The sequence below is a fragment of the Seriola aureovittata genome, chromosome 19, assembly GCF_021018895.1.
Source record: "Seriola aureovittata isolate HTS-2021-v1 ecotype China chromosome 19, ASM2101889v1, whole genome shotgun sequence".
NCBI lineage: Eukaryota > Metazoa > Chordata > Actinopteri > Carangiformes > Carangidae > Seriola > Seriola aureovittata.
The window spans coordinates 19,839,535-19,858,060 of NC_079382.1; the positions used below are offsets into that span (position 1 = coordinate 19,839,535).

The following is an 18,526-nucleotide window of genomic DNA, read 5'->3' on the forward strand; positions in this document are numbered from 1 at the left end:
AGATGTTGTTCAGATGGAAAGGGGAAATGTGAACCACCGTGCATCGTTTTCACATTGCATAAGGGGAAGTGAACAGTGTGTGACGTGACGATCAGCGTTCTGGTGAGCTACAGAATCACAGAATAAATCGGAACTATGGCAACCAGCACCAGCGCTCAATGCAGCATTGTGCTAGTCACAGCCCACTCATGCTAAATCTAGCTATTGCTAATGATCCCAATTACATCACAGTGAGGCTGTAAAACAGCTGCCACATTCTCCCAGCCTGGGAAACTCCCTGACAACAGCGCAAAGTCCAAAACACACCTTCACTAGATACTAATCAGGATAATAAATGGCAAGTGTATAGATGTATGTGGATACGCCAACATAAACGTGCACATACAGACTGCCACATTCACACTTCATTTACACCTATGGGTCATTTAAGAGACTCCCATCAACCTAAACTGCATGTTTTCTTTGGAAGGACACTGATGCCTTCATCACTCAGCCCTCTCTGACTGTGTGCATGTGACATTACTGACACATTAGTCAATGACCAGGTGGCTATAAAAACTAATATGTAGGAATCCAAGTGTCTTACTTAACGTCACAATCAGTTTTATCAGGTAAATCCTGAAAGTCCAAACTAACTCTTTCTCCTGTTAAAGACCTTTTCACCTCAGTGCAGCTACTGACACGTGCATCATATATGCATCGATCCACCCTCCATTTTTATGGAGATAATTCCCAAATATGCCTTCCACTAAAACCAGGAGACCCAAACTGTATTTAGGCTCATAATGGGCTTATAGTAAATCTCTCAACAATGAAGGCACAGAAAAAAAAAAAACCTTTCTTTTTACTCCTGACTATGTGATGGTCTTTATCAACTTGGAAATCAGGGATGTCAAATAGGTGAAATGCATAATTTACCATCTTGATAAAGTCCATCTCTAATATTGCAATACATGATATGATCACGAGTTACATTCAGTTGTTCTTTTTTAATAAAACAAACTTATATTATTGTATTTTATGAGTCAAAAAACATGAAGCAATAGAAACAGTTGTGACCAGGTTTAAGAGGGTGGTGCATCCCTTGCTTTCTGCAGCTGAAAAGCATTTCAATGGTCTCCTCAAAACTCAGACGCTTAACCACACTTACCATACTGCATCTAAATTGTTCACAATAGATAAGATGTAAGTAACACCTGTTTTTGTATCTCTACATTGAATTTCCCAAGAAACATTACTGATTTATGACACTCAGCATATCCTGCAACCCCCAGGTCACTCCTGTTTGTCACTCAGTGTAAACCGAAGTCAAAAGGAGATCCCAGACGCAGAAACAGGGCAACAGAGTCAGTATATCATCTTTAAATCTCAAAACGAACCTGCTATATAAAGAAAATGCTCATGATTGTTGCTCAAGTAGACCAAAAGAGATTGGACTGGTGCTAAGTCGTTTCCAGATGTAGCAGTTAAATTAAATGTGTGAGAGAGACAGAGAGGGAGAGAGTGTGTAGCTGAACAATGATCCACTATCCACTTCCTGATTCACACACGCTGACTTTGCAATTTCACTAGAGAGGAAGTCCAGCTGTGTGTGTGTTGGTGTGTGTGTGTGTGTGTGTGTGTATGTGTGTGTGTGTGTGTGTGTGTGTGTGTGTGTGTGTGTGTGTGTGTGTGTGTGTGTGTGTGTGTGTGTGTGTGTGTGCGTAAAAATGAATCAGCTACAGAGACAGATTCATTAAAGTTCACAGCTCTGCTGCAGAAAACTGACAACTACGAAGAGAAAAGTATGGGAGGACGATGAATAAACACAAACGTGTTACTTTGCCATTCTCAGTTATCAGTGAGTTGTTCACCCACAATGCTGAAGAGTGTGAAGGGGTCTCTGCTGAGCGCTTAACAAGTGTGACCACACATCGCCCCACACACACACACACACACACACACACACAAACTGTTTTCCACTTACTGATGCCACACATCCAGGGTGTTAATTAGATCGCACATACACTGAGCACATCAAACACGGGCACCATCTCTTCTCCCAGCGTGGTAAGCTAACTCAAAAGCTTTCTCAGTTTCTTCTTGTGTTTGACAATCTTATGCTTGAAACTGTGAACTTTGCTAAGACAACAGCACAACTCACTTCTAAGAAGCACTCTGCTCTTTACTGTAGGAGGTGAAATTAATTAGCGTTGCATTAAAGCACATCCCAGCTAGTAGATGTGTTTTCTCTCAGCAGCACCGACTTCAATGCTCAGTTGGCAGTTTTACAGTTTCATAATCATCATGAGTGGATCTATCAGAGAACAGTGACCCCCCCGACAATGATTTCATCTAATGAAAATCCACTTCCATCACCAACAGGGGACATAAATAAAGGGGAGGGCATTATTTAAAAAGGTAGTCTTCATTAACTTCGCCAGACTCATAAACCAGCTGGTATTAGCTTATTGTAGATAGATAAATATTGATTTATAAGTCAGCAGATAAAGAAGAAATACTGGTAAAGAGATGGCAAAGATATATTTGAGGTGTGCAGTCTGTGTTTGTCTTAAATCTCAGCTGATTTCTTTCACAAATGCAGTATTGGTCAATTTATAATGTGTCCTTTAGGGAACATAAGAGGTGTGCTCCACTGACAAAAGGAGAGGGGGGGGCCTCTAAAATCATAAGGAGTTTAATTACTGTAGTTTGACCATTAACAGTCAGCAGCTGGAGCTGGAGCATCAGCTGTTATACACTTGTGGAGGTAATTAAGCGACGTTAAAACCCTCAGCGCTGGATCGCTTTGTGTCAAAAAGTGGATTCTCTGAGTCACAACTCGACACACAGACATGAAACACACACCTCTACATTCAGTATGATTTGCGGTTCTGAGTGTATCAGTATCTGTGACATTCATCATCGTCTAAAACTGCTTAGGAAAAAATGACGCCCCTCATAGAACCTGCCTGAGAATAATCATGTTTTCATGTTTTCTCATCAAAGATCTAATCAGTGTGAAAATAATCCAGTGTCTGTACATCAACGGGTTTACTGCAAACAGGAGGCGTTAAAGAGCTAATTCAGCATATTTTGCCAATTTGACAAAATGTAAACAAATATAAACCGAAAAGAAAACAAGTCTAAAGTTTTAGTCCACAGCGCAGCTCAATTAATATAATATACTTTCACCAAATTATTGAACGTGGCAAAATCTGTTGACTGATGTTTTACTAGAGAATGAATACTAAATTAAGTTACTTGTTTTGTGGTGGATGTTACTTGTCTTAATGTATTGAATTCATAAAACAATCGAGATCTTGTTTGTTTGTTTTTTTTCTTTCTTTCTTCAGTATATGTGTATTTTTTTTTTTATGTGTAATTATTACATGGGTGTTGAAATTCCTCAAAGTGGGTCGTGATAAAATTGAAAACAAAACTCACCAACTGTATTCCTCCAATGTGTCATATACACACACACTCACATAAAATCATACACATTCAGGATAAGCAGTGAAAAGTGGCAAAACAAATTTGTTCCAAATTAGAACTGAATCCAAAATGCCAATTGAATTTCAATTCTGCTTATCGGTTCCTGAGCACAATAACCCTTTATTATTACAAAGGCTACACTTCTACCTGCCAGCACATGTCTATCTGACTATGTCCCCTATCAACGCAACAGCACGTCTATTTGTTTAGATACGAGCTAGCATGCATAGCTAACGTCACAACAGTGTCGACAACAGTTAAAGATGGAAGGAAGGGAGAAGGTAAAAGAAAGGAGAGAAGAAGAAGGAGATTGTGGGTGTATTCAGGCTCCAGTTTGACACTTTTGAAACATCTATCTCTGGAAATAAATCCATCTCTCCAGCTGTTCACCCTTCCACCTTTGTTCAAGTGCTTTACTTTAATACTTGTGTCACTACAAATTACAAAGAACGCAGACCCCAAATTCACCGTATGTACAGTGAATTACTCAGCAGAATCAAACACACACAGATATTTTTATCTTTATGGCAATCTTCCACTGATTACAATCATTTAAAGGTTACTTAATCAACAAGATAAAACTCAGTTAATCCTAACTAACCATGGCAGAGCTCAGTTACATTCCTTACCATCGCAGGCATGTCTCATGTCCCCCCGATCGCTCAGCTACAACGCCAATTAAAGGGAGCAGGAAGAAGAAATGCAACATCTCAGCTGACTGTAACTTTGTTGGGAGTAAAGTTCAACAGCCAGCAGGCTCCTTAGAGGATTAACTATCCAAGCTCAGTGACTGGGCCAGGCTGTTTAGCAGATTACCTATCTCACTTCACAGGATTATGGGATGGGGAAAACAGGAGAGATGAGAGAGAAGAGAGGCCAGAAGCAGTGTAGTAGACTCATTTCACACTGCATTTGCTGGTGCACAGAGAAAGGAGATTTCAGAGCAGAGCACTGAGGTGCCTCAAGTGCTCGACCAGGACACAACAAGAGATGACTATGACTCAACTCGCCTCTACACAGATCCCACTGGTCTGCTGTATAGTTAAGTGTCTGCAATCATCAACTGCAAACTGAGTTTCCAAATTTAACTGGGAGCATGGTCTAGTGTCATCATCATTTACAATATGCCAGTGACATTTCACATCAATTCATTTGAATTAAACAGATTTTTTTGGCAGTGGAGCTGTATATATTGTTCAGTTATTCATTTGTCACAAAGAAAACCTATTTGGTAATGCAAATATTGGCAGTGGAGCTGGCTTTGTCCATGATGTCTCCTCACGCCAGGTATGAACTGATGTACTTAGAGCTGAAATCAAATATTTCTTAAGATGATAAAAGTGAGACTGGACCATCTAGCTAACATTAATTTCAAACTTAAGGCTGGAATCAAACAGGAAAACAGGAAACAAGGATTAAGACTAAAGATGGCTAATGTAGCCAGTTCTAATCTTAGACTAAAAATAGCCTTTATCTGCACATTGTAATAATTTTCAAATGATGCAAAACCAGAAATTAGAATTAATCATAACAATTATGTGGCCCAGCCCTAGCCTGAGGAGTAACATGGAGTAAACTGTGTGCTGTGTTCACTGCGTCAAATTAAAAGCCCTCTGTTGATGACAATATCTAGACAATTAGTATTTCTTTTTTTTTTTTTTTTTGCCACGATGAATGGAAGTAAAATCATGTGGCGCTGAATGATTCTAAAATCTAATTTCCCTTAACAAACATCAAACTGCATCAACCCACGCTATCAATAGTTTGTAGGCTCACAGGGAAAACACAGAGCAGATTAAGAGCTGCTTTGAAATTGTCCTTGTGATACCAATAAAGGCTGGAGGGAAACATTTGACTCTTTATTTTTTTACCATCAATCACCTCACACCCGATTCAGCAAAAACAACGACAGGCCTGCACATACACACTCTTGCTGCATCAGTTTGTGATGAATTACAGACACACAAACTCTAAAGCCGCTTTTCCACTGGTCAAAAAACCCGTTAAGGGTTCGCTAACGCCAATCAGGCATTTATCTGTGATGGAAAAATGCTACAACTGGCATTTACTCCCAAGGTCAAATGACTCTTCAGTAGTCACAGGTATTTATCGGCTCCGGCTCTGATCAGCAGTGATGTAATCACAACACCTGAGTGAACACACAAATTTTCGCCCCTTTCTTCGCACTCGCACTTACACCCGTCAAATGAACATAAACTAAACCATTTCTTCTCACCTTCACAAAGTTGTCAGGAAAGAGCCCCCGTTTCCCATTGAGGTCGCCCTCCATCCAGCCGTCCTCCTCTATATACCGCACGTTCTTGATGATGTCGCCCAGCCGTAGGGTCAGCTCGTCGTCATGGAGAGCTTCATACTCGAACTCCACCACCACCTCTGCTCAGGACAGGGTGAAGGAGGAAATACAGAGAAATAGAAAAGGAGACGGCGGAAGAAAGAGAGGAAGTCAAACGAGGGTGAAACAAGGAAAATTAAGAAGAAAGGAGAGGCAGAGAGAGGAAGGCCGTGGGAGAGGAGAGATAAGATGAGGAAGTTTAGGAAAAGAAAGAGAGGGTGGGGATAAGGAAAACAATAACACACAGAATTTAACAAAAGATCAAATTGACATTGTAATGAACAATATGTTCAAGTAATATTTAGAATAACTTTCATGTGAAAACATTATCCTTCTACTACGGTAATAACTACAGCCCGACAGATTTATCAGCCGATATCGGCACATCATCACAGATATATCGGTGCATATATTCTCCGATATGTGCTGATATTAATACTTTTATTAAGAAGCAATAATGCAGTGGAAATGCTCGGGTCAAGTCAAGTTATATAGGCAGCATTTTATATATATATATATATATATATTTGACCCTTTGTTTTCGTTCAAGTTAAATATTTACATATTTGTTCTTATGTTTTTTTATTTATAGTTATTTTGTTTAATTCCCAGTGAAGTTTACTGTTCCGGTGCACTGATGTGGACAATAAAGTTTATTGTTAAACTGTAAATCCTGCTTTCATTAAATATCTTTTCCACAAGTGTTTATATATAAATATAAATATATATATCGGCCGATTTGATTATTGTTCAATTTAGGTTGTTACATGTTTGGTTTATTTTTTGGTCCTATCACCAACCTTCACTATCTATTATTGGCCTAAATGTTGGATTTTTGAGACCAATATTGGATACTGATGTTTGGAAGTTTACAAAACCTATAACCTACTAAGCTGTACCCAATTTTGGCTGATAGTAACACAACACAAACAATCTTGATACACTGGAATTCCTGTGAGATTCCCGCAGGATGGAAATCAATTTCACTATTCATCACGGGACTGGGATGGGGGCGGGAAGGTAAACAGGGGCGGGCAGGGTGGGAAACCCTAACCCTACAAACAGAACAACAAACAGTGATGATAAGAGAGAGGCAAGCAGGACTTACAAGCAGAGTGACTGATTCCAGTGCAGCAGGTTGAGCAGCCTCTAAAAATAAGCGGGCTACAAAGGACTACCTGGTAGTGAGGTATTTTACTATGTGGTGTGGCCCTTTCACACATGACTCACAGCTGAGAGACTCCACTGGCATGCTTGGCTTCACACCAAGCACAGCCAAAACAAAAACATGCACTCTTCACCGCATCTTTGTGTCTCTGTCCTAAACACACACACACACACACACACACACGTACACCCCTAAAACACCTGGACAAAGTCATTCAGCACTAAACTACATGGGTCAGGCAGGTCAAGATTAACTGCTGTAAAACTTGGCTCAGTATTAACGGTTGGTGCATCTGTCTGTGCCTCTGAACTTCATCAATCTTGGCTCAAACACCGCAGCAGCCTGAGCCAACCTCTGGCAAGAAACTGGTCCTGGCTGATGATTTCAGACCATCTTTCCTCTCCACATCAAGTGCTCAGTGTTTAAGACGTTGAAAAAAGGATGAGAGCAGCAGCAGTTCAAGGGGAGGGAGAGCCTGACTGCCAGTTCCGCTATCATACTGCTGACTCAAACACACAAAATAACAGGGTCAGGGGGTCACGTATACACTGTTGATGAAATTCAGGGAAACTCCAAACAGGCTGGTAACGATCACCATAATGTCATGGCAAATTCATTGGAAAAAGCAGACAGAGCCAATCATGAATTGGTTGCTTTCTTCTTGAAAGCATAATTTCTTGCATAATCCCACATTCATGTCATAAGATTTACACTGCGATTATATGAGGCTGCAAAGCTGCCAGCTCTGACAGTTACACCTCAACAAAATCCAATGTTAACACTAAGACTGTCAATAAAGCTTTTTTAAATGGAGTTACATATTGTTTTTTTGTATCTGGTTTCATTTGTTAGCAAAAAGCCTTAAATGCATTTACACTCCCACAACTCTGTCAACTAAAGCTGCAACGAAATTAATCAGCAATCATTTTGATTGATTTACATTTTTTGGTGTTTTATTTGTTGATTGATTGATCAAGAACATAATCCTCTCATTAAATAATAATGAAAATACTCATTAGTTGCATCTTTGTTGCTGACATTGCATTACTGCAGCAAAAGACAACCTGCAAAAGCAACACTTTAACTAATGTAATCCATTTCATTTTTGAGGTTGGACCCACAACACAAAATATTAACACATCTCTTGCCTGAAATGTCAGAAAATATTGAAACATGTCAATCCCAGTTTCCCAGAATTCAAGGTGATGTTTTCAAATGTTGTCTAATCAACAACAAAGATACTCACTTTACAATGATGTAAAAACAGAGAAAAACAGAACATCTTCACACAGGAGCTGAAGTAAAGGATAATAAACTTCCTCAGCTCAGGTTTGGTGGAGACCAGAGAGACATTATGGATCAGAGAGGGAAAACACTCTCAGGCAAACTGAGTAACACTTCCTTCTTTCAGCCTGTAAATTACGAGCCCAGCTGCTGCCCAGTGGCGTCACAACCCTCAGCGCTGCACCCTCTCTCTGGCCCACCGGCAGACCAACCACAGGACAGAACCAGGCGGGACTATACATGTTAAGAAAACAGTCAGCTCTGAGCATTACACTCTAACCAACAGTCTAGACACAAGAGGCGCAGGAAGAAAAAAAACACACCACACACACTGAGAAATACACAAATAAACAACTTAGCCAAGGCCCCAGACAGTAATTTAGGGCTATCTGTCCATGTAACCACAGGAAGAGATACGGTCTGCTCAGCTGTAGTAAACAAAACAAGAGGCCACACTGACAGGCACAATCATACTCCAGCGAGCTAATTCAACACACGGGGCAGTGCTCATCTTCCAGATGACTGGATGAGCAGCAGAGGGACTTTTGTGCAACCACAAAGATTACAGTCCCTCAGCAACCGCACAAACACACCCTGCCCGAGGAACGCAGGCCAACCAAATCACTTCTACACACACTGCTATGATGGGATTCTTCCCACCGAACTTATCTTTACGACACAGCATAATAATGTGTTACTTGAATTATTGTTATTGTGGTGGAAAACCGACACAAAACTAGGAAACAGGAAACAGTTTGCGTGATTTTGTTATTTTTATATTCATTACTTTAAACTGCTTTTAAATGTGTTTATGTGAAAAGAGTTCAACAAATAAATAAATCACATGGAGGACATGATGTGACTGAAATTTTCACAATAAATAATTTTCAGTCTGAGTATGTTTGGATGTTGGACTGTTAGGTTTGGGATTTTGTGACGGCCATTTTTCACCATTTTCTATACATGTTCTAGACAACTGAATAATTGATTAACTGACAAAATAACTGGAAGATTAATTGATGATGAAAAGTTAGTAGCAGCCCTATTACAGTGTTATTGCGTGTGGCTTGTTTCCTTCCATCTACAAGGTGGATTAGTTCATACTTGAAACCTCTTGTTTGGGAACTGAGCAGACTCAGTTTTGTTCCTGTGGAGGATTCTGGTACTGGTATCTGTACTTTGGATGTAGGAATGTGTGGTGATTATAGCTGTAATTGCAAAATGTCTTCTTCTTTGTTGTGCAAAGGTCAAACACAGATGAACCCTGGTCATTTTTCAGGACTTAGTGAGGCCGCTGCAGCTGAATGAGTGCAGTGAGCGATAGGTGTTGGCCTGCGAAATACCTCAGAGGTTTGTTCCTCAGGAGGAAATGCCTTTCTAAATACATTAAATGCAGTCAGCATACAGGTGGTTTGTGTGTGCACGTGTGTGTGTTTGTGTGTGTGTGTGTGTGTGTGTGTGTGTGTGTGTGTGTGTGTGTGTGTGTTTGTTTAACGATATTCCATGGGGTCCCAAAACCCGGAGTCCACTATACTTGTGGGCTCTGTCATCTTTGTTTTAAAGGCTGATTGAGGGTTACGGTTTGGATTAGGGGTTATGGTTAGGTATTGAGTTGTGACATTTAATGTTAGGGTAAGGGAATATATTATGTAAATGTTGGTCCCCAGGAACATAGAAAAACTGAGATTTGTGTGTGTGTGTGTGTGTGTGTGTGTGTGTGTGTGTGTGTGTGTGTGTGTGTGTGTGTGTGTGTAGCCAGAGCAAACTTCCTGCTACTCCACTGCAGTCAGGCAGCAGCAGGGGGATTCTGGCCTAAATAGCTGTAATCACTCATGAAGGGCAGAACTGAGATTTTTTTCTTGAGAAATGAAAGTGAAAAGAAAAACAACAAAAACAGAGAAACCTGGACTACAACCATCTATTGTTAAATCACAAAAGGGCCTTCAATCAGGGTTTATACTCTGGTTTTTGCTGGGGTTAGAGAATTGTGATATTCATACTGGCTTATTATTAAGCTTTTCCAGGCAAAGTCAGTTTACTGCCTGTCTTTTTTTAGTGCCCATAAAGCTTACACTGGTTGTAAGTTGGTAACTGACTGAAAGAATGCTAAAGCCATTAGTTTTCACTGCCAAAGCAGGAAGCTAGCTGGCCTGCATGCACGCCTCCCTGGCTAGCTCTGTGCTAATGCAGCAGTGAGGATGTGGGTCAGCAGGTCTGCTAGTCACTCATGGCCTAAGTGCGTCACATCAGACTACACAGCAGAACGCAACAATATGATGCTTATATCCTGTTACAAACATAACAAACTCAAAGGAAGTGAATTATTATGTGACATTAATTACATAGCTTTAATTCCAGTCAAATTATTAAAAGGATATAAAACTCTATCAACAGCTTTCTAAAACAACATCACGGGACACAGCAGCAGCAGCCACAAAAACACTGCAAAAGTTGTTGTGGTGTCTTGGCATAAGCACAGAAATAGGTCAAAAAGCTAAGAGCTACAGCCAAAAGAGCATCCACTAAAGTGTGTGCTGCCAAGCAGATGAGAGCAGAGACGAGAGCCAAAAGACTGTCCAAGAAGTATATGATATACATAAGCAAGATTAGAGATGGTGCCGAGTGTCCTGCAGTGGAGGCTTCTGGCAACAGTATCAGGAGTTTTGATCGACATCTTAAAAGTATTGTGATATTTACGTTACTGATGACGTGTCTGAGGTAATCCTGTAACAATTATTTGATGACACAGCCTACACTTCTAGACTATAATGACTGTGTAAGTACCCAACCTCAGCTGCGGGTAAACTGTCTGATACATTCTAGGCTGCAGAAAAATTGTATCAGCATTACTCATATCCTGACTTTTGCTTCTCGATGGCCTAGTTGAAATTTAATGCGTGTTAAAATCCATGTGAAAGTTATTGGATACGTAATTAAACATCTACAAGACAAAACAACAGGTGCAGTTGCTGTTTTTTAGACAAAAGAAATGACAAATAATACAGACATGAGTAATAAACGTCTCTCCCCTCCAGAGCTTTGTGTGTATGAGATATGGATTGAGATATGAGGTTTCCGTTCACTAGCCTAAACACCGTTTGACTGTATGATACAGAGATAAAGATTAACCACATCTTTAGACTTACACAAACCACACTACCATGCTACTTCCTGGCTGATTATTTGGTGTAGTCCACGGGTTTATGGGACACCAGCGACAAAGGGAAAACAAAGCGGTGTTTGAAGAAAAAAAAAAAAAGTGAGAGACTGTGAGAAAAATAAGGAGGAAAAAAGAAACATGCACTAACACACACTGGGGAATCGTTCTCATTAACAGTGTGGCATCACACCTCGGCCTTAGGGAGTGGTGGCAGAGGATTCCTGACATATTTGCTACAGCTGACACACATGGGTGAGTGAGGGAGAGTGTCGGACGGGCAAAAGCAAAAGGAGTCAGTCTACAGCACTTGGGTTGAAACATGCCCACTGAGTCCTTGTGTGCACCATTGCCTCTGCAGACGTATATGCAACAAGTTGTGACAGCAATCCAACAGAAATCATGTCCCACTCACATTTTCTTTGCCTCTGATGATCCTGATCCAAATTTTTATCTTTTGTGTATTTCTATTATATTTTTGTTGCTTTCTACACCGCACAGCTGCAACATGAATACTCAAAGTACTCAGTAAGCCTACGTTCAAATTACTTAAGCATTACTTATTAAGAAAATTCAGCCTGCTATAGAGCTTCCTTTTAATAAATGCATACAAAAATGCAATGGAAAATCCTTTATCCTTTATATTGCACAGCCAGCCATTAAAAATATCAAGCTATACTCCACCCCCAACCCTTTAGATCCCCTCGGGACGATTACGTTGACATTAAGATTGGAAACACATGTAATTTGTGACTATAAATCAAGCTAGTGTTGTTATATCCAGTGGTATGGGTGAGTATGGTGAATGAACAAAAACCAAAGAGGTCAAGAGACTTTGCGTTGAACAAATCACATTAAACTACACTGCAACACATCATACAGAAACTCAGTGGAATCAGATGAGTTGAATGAATGAGCTGCTGATAGTTCGCTCAACTCGCCCAACAAAACTAGAATATTAACAGCTGAGGGTTAAAACTGACGTAATAAGTACTAAAAACAAAACTAACCATGATGACGTTTAGTATTGAATTCAGTCCCAGCCCTGTACACTAAGTGACTGGGAGCAGCCTCACAAGTTGTCTTTGTACCGACTCTGGTACAAAATGACTTCAGCAGCTGCAGCTGTAAGTTCTTCATGTCAAACGAAGAACTGACTCTTCAAACTGAGAAAACATTAAAGGAAAGCAAATCTGTCTGTAATGACTGTCAATGTGGCTAAACAGCTGATTCAACTTCAGCCGATTCATCTTAAGTTTATTGAACTTGTTTTTCAGTTCAGTTAATTGAACTTTAATTTAAGTTAGTTTTACAGTTTGAAACTCATAAAATGAGGTTGACCTATTGATTGGTTATGCATTCATAACTAGTTATGTTCGTCTTATCAGATACAATGCAGCTTTCTTCCCCCCTCAGAGTCAAATTCACCAAACTTACACATTTAGAGTTGGAGAGCGACTTCAATACTGCTATCTTTCACCATCAGTATTGAAGTTGACAAATTCAGTCTCGCTACACATATTTCCAAGTGTTTTTATCAGTGTTATTCATCTCTGTATTATTGTTGCTTTCAAGTGTAGCAAGTAAAGACATTTTTGATCGTACTGCCTGTTCCTGTCTGTGCATTGGGTCAAAGTTCAGCAAACGGAAAAAAAACAAAACTTCCAGGTTATTGAATTTCCCCCCCCCCCCCCCCCCCCCCGCACAATGCTTCCAGGTAAAGAGTTTGACAATATGGGTCTTATATAAGCCAGTGACAGGGAGGAGGATGTTACAAGGGAGGGAGGGAGGGGGGGAGAGGAAGGAAGGAAGAGAAAGAGAGGGGGGGAAATACTCAAGGCCACGCAGGCGAGCTGACTGCCAGGCAGACTGTCTAGATCAGTGTGCTCTCTGTGCTTCTCTCAGTCACTCTCACACACACAATCAGAAAAGAGGAAACCCATAACTGCATTCCCTCTCACTGCTCTGAGAGGTAGCTGAGGGCAAAGTGTTACCGGGAGCAATGAAGTGGAGACAGAGGAGAGAGAGAGAGAGAGAGAGAGAGAGAGAGAGAGAGAGAGAGAGAGAGCCTGCTTCCTGCTGCTCACCTTCATTTACCCGCAGGATAGTGTGACGATAATAGCTGAATATGTGTACTTACCAGCCCCCTACCAAACATTACACACACCTGGGAGCTAAGCTTGGGCAACCAGACAATCAGATATGCTCTGAACAGGGTTATTCAGGTTATCAAACCTGCCCCGCTTCACACATTACATAACTAATAGTTCTAGGAGTAAACAAAAGAACTACAGCCCTTTTTTTTTTGTTTTAAATTATAACCAGTACTATCACCATCAGACTATTACTTGTTTAAGTGCTGAAATAATGAATCAACAACAATTTATCAATCAACAGAAAATAAACTGTCCACCACTTTGATAGTTCGTCGTTTAAATCACTTTTAAAGCACAAAAACAAAAAACTCATCCACAATATAGCCTGACTGATGCTAGATTTTTGATCATGATATAGCTATGAATAGTAAGGTTTTTTTATAGGTGCTATTTGTACGTTTTGCTATTGCTTCATAGCCAATGTTAGAATAGTGTTTACAATACAAAAAGTTATAATTCATGGTCTGAGCAGTGCTACTTCTTCAGGGCAGACTGGACGTTACAGTGACTCGGTATCAGAAAGTTACGAGGCCTGCTAACTTCAGTAGAGGAAAAGAAGTAATAGAAAATAGAAGCAAAACAAGAGAGCTGCTTTCCGCTGCTGGAGACAGCTCTTGGCCAATAAAGGAATAAAATTTGACGCCAAATTTGTAACGTTTACATGCAAGTAAACAGCTGTTAATAATAACATTGGCTCTTTCAATGGCTCCTGTCAATGTTCTGACCTGAGTACTCAGTAGTTATTATTATATTATTACATGAGTACTCAGTAGTCATGGTTCGCAGCACATCCCGTCTTCAGACTCGACCTTCATTTTGATCTCTACTACACACCTGTAAAGTTTTGTGCCCGTATCTTGCACATGACACTGTCGTGATGATAAACATACAGATAGACATATAAACACCTGCCTAAGTACTCAAACCTCCTCTGTGGTAGTTCCCGCTACAGTAGTTGTCTCCAGCAACACGTTGCGCTACGATGACACACACACAGACTCACAAGATGAAAACAACACCAGCCCCTGCTGTCGCGGCTGGTTACAATCTTTATTCAGATTCCTTAGAATTCTTTTTTTCGCTCTCCACTGATATTTTGCACATTTGAGAGACACAGACAAGTACAGAACTGTTTTGTCAGGTTGTTATCAACAAAGACAACACCTGAGTTCCTGCAACACAGTTTTACATTTGAAGACAGTGATCAAAGCTGTATTGTTTTTGTACAGCTTTGTATTTTCTCTCACTAAAAAGGAGTACTGGCCGATAACCATGACCTCTCATTCATCAGTGTTTGGTTCAGTTTTGCAATTTAAAGTCTTTTTCTCTGTAAATTAGTACAAAAGGAGTAAAAAAATTACAAATAATGAACTTCTAAGCACCAGATTAGCCAGGCTTGCTAAACTGACCTTCATCAGTTAAGTTAAAACCAGGGTGGGAAACATGAGCACATTCCCGTAAATATTGAGTGAGGCCACAGGGGTTAATGTTCAATCAGACTCAGACGTTCTGGCACATATCCAGTCTTTGTTTAGGTGATTCTGTGGAATGCTGCAGTGAAGTAATGAAATAACTGGGGCGTCCTGGTAGTCTATGGGTGTAAGAAGTCCATGTAATCACAATGTCCTCTCTTCAAATCTAGATGGGGACCTTTAATCTATGTCACGCCAGCTTTCTCTCATCCCACTTCCTCTCTATACCATCCACTATCAAAATATAGGCACAATATAGCAAATATAGGCACATGCACCACAAATTCAGATTTTAGTTCTCAACCAGTTGGCAAATAGGCTGCGTGTAGCCTGAGCTAAGTTCAGAGGAACGCAACCATGCAGAATGTGTAGGGCTCTCAAACACACACAGCTCGGACATGTTCAAACACAGCACAGAGATACCCTAAGCAATGAGCAACCTGAAGAAAGAGACATACCAAAGAGAAGTATAAAGCATTACAAGCTAGAAATGGATACTAGTTAAGAAGCCTGTCTATGGTGGATTCTCATATAGACCACAAAAGAGAGATCAATTTTATTTTTCTCCTGGGTTCACATTTTTAAAGAACAACCCAGCTTGTTCTCTGATAATCCTCCCCACAACTTTTTTATTCTCTGTGCAATAAATACAGTGTTAGTTTCATATGTCTCCTACACCCTCCCTCTGTTATTTCAAGCTAAGTTTAAGCACCAGTTTAACAGAGTTCATGCAGAACAGCTTTGTTTTAAGCAGTTCTGAATTAAGAGTGTGCACGCAGAGTCTGCAGCTTCACACATCTGAGGGCTAATCGAGGCCAAGATTAAAACCTGTTTTACAACATAGCACAGTTCTTGAACACGTCCTACTGCAACACAACCACACGAACTACAGGCTGTGCATCTAGCAAGAAGCAGTTGGCAGGTTTACAAAAGGTTTGCAATGTGCACACAAAGACCAAAGTTTCCTCTACATTTGACAATGACAACACCCACTAGCTATGTGAACAAGCATCATCCACTCCTGTTTATGACATCAGGGACAGCAACTATCTATAGCTGCAATGACAAAGTTTCACATAGAAATACTTTCAATCTCATGATAATTGACTCCATCACCTCGGGAATCATGGTCGTTTAACAACCTACTGTAAGGTTAAAGTCAGGGGTTCATTTCGGTTCAGTGTTAAGTGGTGACAAGTCAAGTGTTGCATTTGTGTGTGGGAAGTCTGTCACTGTCATGTGTTCACAATAAAAATATCTATTCCTTCCATGAGCCTTAAATAAAGTGACAAAAAGAGGAAGTATAACCTATAACATCAAAGAAAGCTTACTTGATGTCAGAAGTTTCCTGTCGGTGGGATTACTTCAACAAATATACACTGAGAGCACTTTTAACTTTGGATAACTGAAGAATAAACTGTGAGTTTCAGGCTTCTCCGGTGTTTTCAGAGCAGTAAACATTTTTTTGCAGAGGCCGTGTTGACATCAGCTTGAGGTAGCTCATGTTAACATTAGCTAGAAATGCAGCCAAATCCAGGGATGGAGGTGGCGTTATCCAGTTAACCAAACAGCTAGCTGGCTAGGCTAAACGGCTAGCCAACTGGCTTGCTAACTTTAACTCCTTATTGCCAAAAGCTGAACGTATAATTTAAGACACTGACACTTGGTTTAACGCTTTACGTGGGTTCGACTTGTTTTATGTGTTGAGTCGAAAAAGAAAAGAGCAGTTAACGTATAAACACAACACAAGCGCCACATCATGGAAAACTTACCCATTCCTGTCCTTCGCAACGCCTCGCTATCAAATGTTGGGAATCTCGTATCCAGCGGGCTCGCTGCTAGCTAGCGACTAGCCAGGTAGATGTGTATAATCGACCACAAACTGTTTTTTTGTCGATTCACAGCCGGTAAAGAAGTCAATTCAGCCGTTTATCCATTCGCCCTTGCCCCAGCAGCAGCAGCAAGAGAAGCAGCAGCAGCAGCAGCACCGCCAGCCTCCCTCGTCCTCTCTTGGTGGTGGTACAAGATTATTGTGCAGGAAGTTAACCAGGAGTCTCCACCTTTCTTGGACTTGCCTCCGCGGGTTACCGCTGGCTGCCTGCTGCCAACAAAATACTAAATAGCAGGAAACTTCGCGATGCTTCAGGCGGGACAGTCCCGCGAGAGGAATGTTTAATGGAATGTTGATCCCCCTCCACTTCCCCCCCCCCCCCCTTCCTTTATTATTGGCCCACTCAGCAAGTACAGTAACTACTGTGCGTGTGTACAGTGCGTACAGTGTGCGTGTGTGTGTGCGTGTGTGTAAGAGAGAGAGAGAGAGAGGGATAGAGATACCTAATTACTTAATTAACTTCAGCCCTTCCTAAATATTGTGACACTTAAGATTGAGGTTCCAGGGATTTTATGGACGTATGAATCGAATAACCGTATTGAAAATGTACAAAATAAATACTATGACTACTTATAATAACTGCTAACGGATTATTGTTTGAATACTGTATATAATAGGGTAATAAACATAAAGTCAGGGTTTTAACATAACAAAAAATAATCAATAAAGATGTGTTTAAAGGCAGAAGCCAATGTTGACAACAAATGGAAAAACAGCTATTACTTGTATGTAAAGTGCAGACTGTAGGTAAACCAGACACAGGTGTTAGGCCAACCTGAGTGATGGTATGGTGGGTAATATGTTGTATGTGGTTTTTGGCTGGCTTTGATAGTTTCCTGTAAGAAAAAAAAAAATTCCACTGCCACAACTCTGAATGAAAGAAAAAAGTAAAAGAAAAAAGACATTAAAGAAATGACATTAAAAAGCCACAAGTTATATCCCCCACTGGCAGTTTACTAGAAACACCAAAGTAAAACTGATGCAGGACAATGAAACACCTGCTTGTATAACCTTCATGAAGGAGGATTTATTGCAGGACTGTTGTATTAGATTTCATTGATTGTAGCTTAGTGTACCTAATAAACTGCCACCTGAGTGTATGCATTACAATACCTTTGACAACACAGGTGAACCGTAAAAAGTCCAGTCGTGCAACTCAGCACTGCAGCCGTGATGTGTGAACTATACATGTGTATATAGTATAAGTACATTCTGTAGCCAATCACCAGACTAAAAAGAAAGTAGGGTGCATGAAGGTGTTGTTTAGTGTAATGAGGATGCAAGTAAAGGTAAGTGTTAGTTCTTGTGGTGGTGTGGTGGTCAGGGTGAGAATCAGCAGCCACTACTGTACAGCAGTTTATTTTAACCATGTGAAGAAATTGTAAGCGCACAAGACAAACCAAAACCAATCTTCTATTTTTTTTATTTTATTCAAGTTCCTATGTTTTCTTTTAATATGATTCCTCAATATTTCCAATATTTCTTATTTAAATCTTATTTGACGCACTGAGTTTAGGACAAGTCATAAAATAGTTGGCATGAAAAGGGACAATAGGTTCCTTCCTGTTGGC

At 40.4% G+C, this 18,526-nt stretch overlaps 1 protein-coding gene across 2 annotated transcripts in view; it reads right to left on the minus strand.

Annotated features, from left to right (window-relative positions):
• cd2ap (CD2-associated protein) overlaps window positions 1-17,178 on the minus strand; it is a 51,738-nt gene extending 34,560 nt beyond the window's left edge. For both annotated transcript variants that reach the window (XM_056405068.1, XM_056405067.1), the window contains exons 1-2: window positions 16,837-17,178; window positions 5,711-5,868 (exon numbers count right to left, since the gene is read on the minus strand). In XM_056405068.1, the coding sequence (XP_056261043.1) occupies window positions 5,711-5,868; window positions 16,837-16,840 (162 nt within the window). In that variant the 5' untranslated portion in view covers window positions 16,841-17,178. The remainder of the gene's footprint in view (window positions 1-5,710; window positions 5,869-16,836) is intronic.
• Between the last annotated feature and the right edge of the window lie 1,348 nt (window positions 17,179-18,526).